The 8,881-nt window shown below is 43.3% G+C and overlaps 1 protein-coding gene across 1 annotated transcript in view; it reads right to left on the bottom strand.

The window, feature by feature from the left end:
* Positions 1-4,695: 4,695 nt before the first annotated feature.
* Positions 4,696-8,881, bottom strand: part of RPS15A (ribosomal protein S15a) — a 4,485-nt gene continuing 299 nt past the window's right edge. The window contains exons 2-5 of the mRNA XM_009886569.1: positions 7,937-8,074; positions 7,669-7,748; positions 6,070-6,155; positions 4,696-4,831 (exon numbers count right to left, since the gene is read on the bottom strand). Coding sequence (XP_009884871.1) covers positions 4,738-4,831; positions 6,070-6,155; positions 7,669-7,748; positions 7,937-8,069 — 393 coding nt within the window. The 5' untranslated portion in view covers positions 8,070-8,074 and the 3' untranslated portion in view covers positions 4,696-4,737. The remainder of the gene's footprint in view (positions 4,832-6,069; positions 6,156-7,668; positions 7,749-7,936; positions 8,075-8,881) is intronic.

Below are 8,881 nucleotides of genomic sequence, written 5' to 3'. Positions count from 1 at the left end.
TGATTAGGAATCACTTGGTCGCTGCTAAACCCAGTGCAGTCAGATCAAGATTGCCAGGAGAGCTTTCGAAACTGTGGGCAACCACTAGGTAACCGGTGGATACCAGGACTACCTGTTACATTAAGAGTGGTCCTAGTCAAGGTCAAAACTCTCATTACCTACAGCAGAACCACAATATTTCTTTGTGCATGTTCTCCTCTGTTTCCAATGTTTTTACAAGATTATTCTTACATATCTCACATAATAAACCAGACTGGATCAAATTTAAGTGGAAAGTTTTATGCCTTCAGACATCCTCATTCACTTCGTCTGAGAAGAACAGAAGGTCAATTGAATTTACTTTTTTCCCCCAGCAGAAGATGCATCTTTGCATATCAAGCAATAAAGTTTACCCAGTTATTCTTGCCACTTGCTATGTCAGCACTCTCTCTTTGTAAATATATTTGTAAACAAAACCAGGTCATGAGCTGGTAGTCAAAATACAATGTACCAGAGCAAAGAGATGGTGTACAGCAGGAGAATTAAGAGGAAAAATAGATAACTCTGTTTTAAAACAGAACTGCATGAGTAAAATGGCAGCACTTGAGTAGGTAATCTAAATTAGCTAAATAGCATTAGACAAAACACAAAAAATCTTGTGATTTGAGAGCATGTAACTTTAATTAAAAAACCCAAAACAATAGCTTTGGCAGTCCCAGATCCTTCAAAAACAAACGTCTCCTGTCCTCTACCATCAGCCTCACCTGCACATCTTGACGTGCTCATCACCATCACTGTACTGTCCATTCCTGCACCCGCGTCAGGGCCCCCACGCCAGCCACGAGTGACTTCGCATTCTTTCACTGCTGTGAAATAACTCCTCGGTGCCGAATCCGCTGGGGCGAGTTCTAAAGCCTGGCTCAACATTCCAACCCATTTTCTTCCCCTGCTTTCTGCCACACCGCCACACTCCTCCTTGTCTGTCGTCGCTGGCTTTCACCTTGACTCCAGCAGGCGTGAGAGAGTCACTAAAATAACTGTTCAGGCACTGGAGAACAAGGTTTAATCACAGCTTGCATTTCTGGCGCAAGAAATTGTCATGTGAGTTTGAGAAAGAAACCACAGGTTCCATTCCAGGGAAGGGAACTGCCTGAGTTACCTGTGACAGAAAACAAAGAAAAAGACGAGGAGGAGAAAGCGCATTTCCAGTGAAGCCACTCTCGTGCACCAGGCTTTTTACCCTGTTGCTGTGTTTTGAAGATCCACTCCTATTCTCACCCCCAATATTATCTTAAATCAGGCTCTATTGCATCAAAGACAGAAAAAAATACGGACTTGTGGATGAGAGCACAGGAGCAGTCGGGGTATTTGGCTCTGCAGGAGGAACACGGAGCACAGCAGCAGTGCCAAAGCCCTCTTGGGACCTCTCTCCCACAGATCGCCTCAGGCTCCGGCCATTCAAAGTCGGATGCTGCCATCTGCCGACACCTTCCCACTGCAACAATAAATAGCTATTTCTCTTCATGCACAGCAGGCGGTTTGAACACCTTCTATCCTGCTATCCAACAATGGCATAAGGAGCAATGGCAACGCGCATCTGGAAACACTGATTGTATGTCTGACAGCAGACGTGAGACCAGGCTGTACCCTCAGATGGGTCACCAACCCTCTCCCAACTACTTCCGACTCAGTAAGTAATTTTCACATCTCAAATTTTAAATTCTGACCCCGTTTTACCACCTGTGTCTAGGACCACAGTGCAGCATCACCAGACACTATCCATACCATAATATGACCGGCCTCTCCAGGGCACAACAGCCGGACAAGCGGCAGCGCTCACATGGACCTGAGTGCTCATTTTGGCTTAGCCAATAGAAACAGATCTCCAGCCAAAAGGCCGAGACTTCTCTCTCCATCCAGTAACACAACCCTTTCCAGGTTCGTCAGACTGCACGTGTCCATGGTGGCACCAGAGTAAAGCTTGGTGAGTCAGGGGTTTGCAGCGCAGATGCTTGCCTCAGGTGTCATCCACCTCCCAGTTTTGCCCACATGAAGGCCAACTGCCTCTGTCCCATAGGAGACTCCTTCGTGATGAACGTCCCCCTCAGCTCCACAGGTACCAAACACCTTCTCTAAACACACTGCGCCTCGATTGCCAGTTGCAACCTGCACTGAGCCTTTTTTCCCCCTCTCACCTCTCCCTGTTAATGCTTTTATTACCCCACGTGATTGTTAACTTTTACCTACAAACACTGCTTTCCCATGGCATGTGCCTTCAGCTCAGAAAACATCACAGAGGCTTAAAAAAATACCACTTTCAGATTTTAAACATGTCTGAGAATAAGAATTTCTGCAACCCTGTTTAAAGCAGTTGCATTGCAGAGCATGTCATAATCCCGCGTGTCAGCTCCCGAGTCTCGCGTCAGAAGTTCCCTGGATCTCAGCCAGCCACAATCACCCAGGAGTAAAGCTCTCATCAGCGAGGTGCAAGCTCAGAGATCATCCTCTGAACTCGGAGCAGCGACATCAGCTCCCACGTGGGGTAAGCCAGCATGTAGTTATTGTTAGATATACCCTGGCAAAGGTGCACATGGTGCCGCTTGCTTCCCTCCAAGTCATTCTTTTTACACTGGAGCTCTAATTTCCATTTAATAATTCTACAAAAGTTGTCAGGCTGGCTTGCGAACAGAGTCTATTCACAGCTGGTCCATCAACTGAAAATATCAGAAATACTTTTACTTCAGAAGTCTCTGTGGTAGTAATGGACATACACAGGTAAACTGGTTTGGAAAACCCTGTGTGTCCCATATAAAATTGGTTTAAAACATGAATGTCAAACTAGCAGAGAACTTGAAGCCATAGTAAATTCATCTAAAGGAAGCCTTAAAGTGTCACTGACTGCCTTCCATCAGGTATCAGAAACGTGTGTTCTATTCTGGACTGATAAAAATCAAGATTTTATAAAAAAGAACAGTGGAATCTTGGTATGATCTTCAGGGTTACTCTGAGCAAGAACTATGAAAGCTCGTGTGTGTATCAGTGCTTCGGACTGCAGAATTATCTCCATTTACGATAGAAAAAAACCCACCTGTAACAAAATAGCTTGATTTGACAATAAAAAAAAGGGGTCAAGACAGACCTCTTTTGAAGGTCGTTATCTTCAGCTAAGCAAATTTGTTTCAAATCAAACCAAAAACCGTACTGGTCACATCTGAATGTTTTGATGCCACCTGCAACCCATACCTTATGACCTTAACCTGCACGAGACTGAGATAAAACGGGTAAGCCAGCCTTTTTTATTACTCCCCTGCTCTTCTCAGTCAAGCTGCAAGTCTCTGTTACGGGACGTTGGTGTACTCCACCAAAGCCGTACTGCGGGCACTCACAGCTCTCTTGCTCGCTCTTTGCTCCTCAGAGAAGAGCCACCACATCAGGCGAGACTGTGCTGCCTGTCTGCAGAGAGTTAAGACCTGTTTGCTTAGCAGTATCAGGTCTCCTTTTCTCCATAAAAAGTAGCAAACTGAAATGAAACAGGTTATGTAGTCATAAACTATAGAGTTTAAAGGCTTTGTGCCTGAAGACAGTCACTTCCATCCCAAGGCTCTCTGAAAAGTGTTGTGATGTAGGATCACCTTCAGGGCACACCACTTCCAACTCAAGCAACCGTACCTATCAGGCACCAGGATGTATCACCAAGAAGGGAAAGTGTTGCCAACTGTTTGTATCATGAGAACCGCAAATTCAGTAGCTGTTTTAAAGCATGTCGAACCAAGCCTGCCACATTTCAATAGGCTCCTTCCTAATACAGGCTCCAAACAAAGCGAAATGAGGCAAGGTATTTCCAGCTGCTCTTAACAGGCAGTGCGGTCAGCCCAGAAGCTTGCTTCTTCCCGTTCTCTGCCACCTCAAAGTAGCTCTTCAGCTATAGTCACCTGCTCTGTGCACTGCTTTGAAAGAAATCTGTTGGGTTTTCTGTATCATCAAGTACATTATGCAGTCATGCATCAGATGCCTGAAACAAAGACCAACAACTCATTCAACACTGAACATTCACTACCTGCAGGTTCAGATATTCCTATTTCCTCACTCCAAAAAGTAACTTAAAAGAATGCCAAACAGTTAAGTCTTCGTGGCAACACGCAAAGCAGCTGCACAGCAACCACCCTACCCAAACCTGATGTTTTAAAGGACTTTTAAACTAGAAATTTGATGGAAAAAAATTATTCACCTCTCTACCTCAGTTACTCCTTACACTGGAAGGCGTGGAACAAGTTTGTGATCTGAAATCAAACTTCAGCCATGTTACTTATTCCACAATCCTGCACCTCATAACTTTTTTAACTATAAAGAGGAAATAACTTCTAGCAAGGCATCTTCTATCGTTTAGCTAAGCAGTCACATATACATAACTATGGAGACACACGTATCTAACACCTAAGGGGTGATCCCACCACATGCCACCTGAGTATGTACTTTAACACTAGTTTCCCTGCTGAGGCTATTCTGTATAGTGACCTGTAACTGTCAGTCAAGTGGTAATTCTTCAAAGTATGTTATATTATTAACAGAAATAGAAGTTGTGACCAGGGATGGTGTGGAACCTGAACATCATTTGCAGTAAAGATGGAATTTAAGCACTACCGAAGAGCTGTCTGTGACAAGCGCTATCACAGGCAGGGTTAGATGCCATTAAAATACCCACTGGAAACACCAAAGTCCATTTGAACAATTTATTAGTATCCTCTTTTTTTACAAGTTTTAGAAAAAGAATCCCAGGATTTTGCCTCCTGTGTGTTTTCGCCTAGCCTCCTCATGGTCCATGATGCCAGCCGAGGTTGTCAGTACAATGTACCTGTTAAGAAAGAACACATGTTCAGCTTCTCATTTTGTTCTATGCCCGTGCAGAGCTGACAGCACTAACTTCATTTCTGTATTACAACAGTAAAATCTGTTTCTGTAAGAAGGGGCCTAACAGAACCAAGATCGGGTCATCAGGCAATTAAAAAGAGACTCCTCTCACCAGTACAGCTCTGCAGCACGCAAAGGCTTCTGTTCTATGAACATTTGCATAAGTCTCAGCAAGAAGTTTTCTGTCACATTCCCACTGTAAAGTCAGTTCAGCTGTCACAGCAGTAGTGACTCTATCTAGCCAAAGTCTGAGTCTATTTTAAGCACACGTTTTTCTTCAGAGCAGGTAGAGTTGCCATGGTGCCAGACAGCTCCTCACCTCCGAGCGCTCTGCTTCCCAGTGTTTTGAACACTGTGCACCGATGCAGATGAGTATCTGGATCTGGACTGACAACTGAAGCAGCCTTAGTCATTGCTAATGCCAACGTTTGGATTATCAGCATACTTCATCCATGCAGCTTCGTGTCTGAAACCTCTTGTCCCACCACTCTATAAATACTCTTAAAAATCTCGCTATGACAACACACTCTAGTAAGCTATATAGGTGTAGCTAAAGCAAGCGGCTTATCACTGGAGCTTTAAGAACAGAAATGACAAGGAACCATTCACCCTGCCTTTGATGGGACAGACTGGCTGAGCCCTTGAAGGCTCTTCCAGCTCTGTCACCGTCGTGCACTGAGACTCAAGTGAATTTTGGGAAGGAAAAAATACTGCATAATAGTAAGATTTTCTGCGGCGTGGAGGCTTGTTTAACACAGGCTCTGAGTCTCTCAGCATTTAATATCCAAACAACTTACATTCAATCAGGAAGTTTAAATTAAAATAGTACGACCTAATTCCAGTAACCTGGTAACTTACATGACTCCTCCCCATCTATAAATGGACATGAATAAAATTAAAACGAATAAAAGAAAAAGTCCTGTTCTCCCAGAATACTGTAGATAGAAATGGTGAAACCAGGATTCACCAAAGCCAAGAAAAATAGGTCCTTGCTTAGCAGTGCCTTTTTGAAACCAGTTAAAAAGAGCATTTATATGGAAGATGGATTTTTAGACTGGTATCCACCTCCAGACTGATCAGAGAGGAAAGGTGTCCCGCAAGTTACCTCAGGCAGTATGAAAGCATAATAAAAACCCTCGCATTTTTACATGCAATGCAGATTTAACTCTTCTCCACACTTACCCAAACTGACGCGAAGGCAGTAGGTTGTTCTGCCACTTTTCCAAATCCTTCAGCTGAACATCAAATCTGGGACTGATTACACCACACTATAAAAGAGAGTTCCATTACAAACTGAAGAACTTTATAAACTGAATTTGCATATTTGTCATTCCAATTCACCGGATGAAGAAATTTAACAACTGCAATTAAAATATTTTTGGCAGCAAAAGATTAGAGTACCAAGAAGCACACTCCATTACCCATAATACAAAACAGAGCCTCCTCTCAGGTAAGCCCAGACTCTCACCCAGCTATTCAGCTGTTACTTCCTTAGCCTACTCCCCCTTGTGTGAACTGCTGCTGAAGCTAAACGAACAAATCAATGGCTAGACCTGGGAGAGCATAAAAGGATACTATAAACCACTGGAGATTATTAAGCATCCTCTATCATCAAAAATCCTGCAATTACTCAGGGATATTCTACTTCTAATCATCATATATAGTTAGCAAAAAAACCCTGTAGATTTTAAACAGAGAAAAATTAACATGCATAAAAGTTATCGAAGTTTTCAAGTTCATCGTATTACGTACTGACCGTGACCACTACTACCACCCCCCGTTACCTCATTGGCTCCCAATTATCTTAATAAATATCCAAGAGCAAACCAGAAGTACACCTTCCTGCACTGATGGACATTTCTCTGAACCAAACAACTATTCCCTTATTGCAACTATTGAGAGAAACATAATATCCAGCTGCACCCCAAAAGATCTGTTATGAAATCATCCCGGAAGAGTTCAAGGAACACTATACTCAAACCTGACATAGAGTATTTTTATTACAGATACATAACACTAGTAATTTGGGTGGTGTCAGAATTCTCTGCCTACTACACTCAAGCAGTTTTCAGCTGCAATATTTGTTCACTGTGGAGATCCCCCCCAATATATTTTGGCCAAGTAATTTTTTTCATTTCTTTATTAAAGAGCCACCTCTCACTTGAATAGCTTAACTGGAAACAATGATGCACAGCAAGTGATCACAGAACTAGACAGCTCAGTATTTTCAGACAAAAGCATTTAAATAATGTCCAAAACAGACACAAATACTTCATATGCCCCAGGAACTTAAAAAGTACCAATTAACATAACATTCAGCTTTCTTTTAACTGCCAGCAAAGCCCATCTAGCGGCAGGAGAAAGGCTTGTCTTTTTAACATTTACAGGTATTAAACATCAACTGGAAAGCAACTCAGTTTCCATCTCTTAAGACAAGTCTTCTAGATAGCTTAAACATCAAAGAAACTGAGAAATCACTAGGTAGCCCAAAAGCCTTTACAAAGAAACACACAGCACTTGCAGACTTCCCTGAGAATGCCTTACAAATTCAGAGTTTAAAAGAAATGTTATTAGTCAACCATACCATTATGAATCTAGAAAAATTAACAAGCGTTTGATAAACACTGATAATACCCATATTATTCTCATTTACATGGATTCAATAAATACCAATTTCTTTACAAGTAGTTCCTTCAGAACCAGAGCAGACAAACAGAAAAAAAAAAAAAGTCCCATGTAAATATTTCCCTAGAGAATTGAATTCAGGAAGAGGAATCCTACCTTGTTGAGTCTGCCTGTGAGATTGACAACAATCTTCCCAGCTCTGTGATCATCAATTATCTCAAATTCACCAATGTAACCTACAAAACATTAGCAAACAAATCAAATATACAATACTTAGCTGCATTAACACAACTCAATTAACAGCGTCACACAAAACCAGTTCAAGCACCGTGACTTACTTTTAGTCACAAAGCACCTTAACACGAGAGCAGCCACAGAAACCATGAATGAGAAAAAACATCAGTGCTGTGCACTCTAGACTTACCGTGCTTCATCATCACAGTTAAAAACCGGACGATTACTTTGGAGCACGGCCTAATGAGAACTTGGCGTTTCCCACGTTTCTCTGCATTGTTGATGCTTTTGAGAGCATCGGCTAGAACATTCATGCGCACCATGGTGCCTGCAGGGAAGAGGAGAGGCAGTTACGTACACCAGCTTTTCAGCACAAAAATACTGAGCAGCATGGTTTTCTTAAGGCTTATTTCAGACCTAAAAGATGAAAGACTGACAGAAAGTTACATTAGACCTTAAAAAGCATTCTTTGGCTAAACAGCACATCAAATCACATACTCAGGTATGCTCAAGCGGATTCACAACTACCATGGCAAGTCAGGACACACTTATTGAAACTTGGCTTTATCAACACGCATACATAAAGATTTAAAAACCACAACCTAGACATTTCACCAGTGTGACACCTTTCCCATGTGAATCTTTTTGAGCTTTAAAACCTAATTATGCAGTATCGGCCCTGTTCAAAAACTAGGTCATAGACGGCATCAACTGTAACAGATACTGCTCGGCTTGCTTATCTGCAAAAAACCTGCAGGATGCAAGTGCAACGCAGCACTCTGAAAAGGAAACTGGGCATCCACTCTTGCGTCCCACTGATAAAGACAAGAGCCCCTCAAGCACCCCGAGGTATGACAACACTCGGTACCATCACCCCACTTACTAACAGAGGCAGTGCACTGCCGGGCCTGGACAGGGAGGGACCCTGACCTGGGCCACGGGGCCACTCCCGAGCTGGCCAGGTCCTGCGGCACACGGCGGCTTTTACCACTAAGCCAGAGACCCCCAAGCGAGCAGGTCTGGCTAATTCCTGCCCACCGGGGGAGCGCAGCCCCTCCGTCCCGAGAGCCGCCTCCTCGCCCAGGGCCCAGACCACCGCCCGCTCCCCGAGCCCTCCGCCACCTCCTCCCCGGCC

Source organism: Charadrius vociferus, unplaced genomic scaffold, assembly GCF_000708025.1.
Source record: "Charadrius vociferus isolate BGI_N301 unplaced genomic scaffold, ASM70802v2 scaffold46, whole genome shotgun sequence".
Classification (NCBI taxonomy): domain Eukaryota; kingdom Metazoa; phylum Chordata; class Aves; order Charadriiformes; family Charadriidae; genus Charadrius; species Charadrius vociferus.
This window is presented reverse-complemented; position numbering and strand designations above follow the sequence as displayed.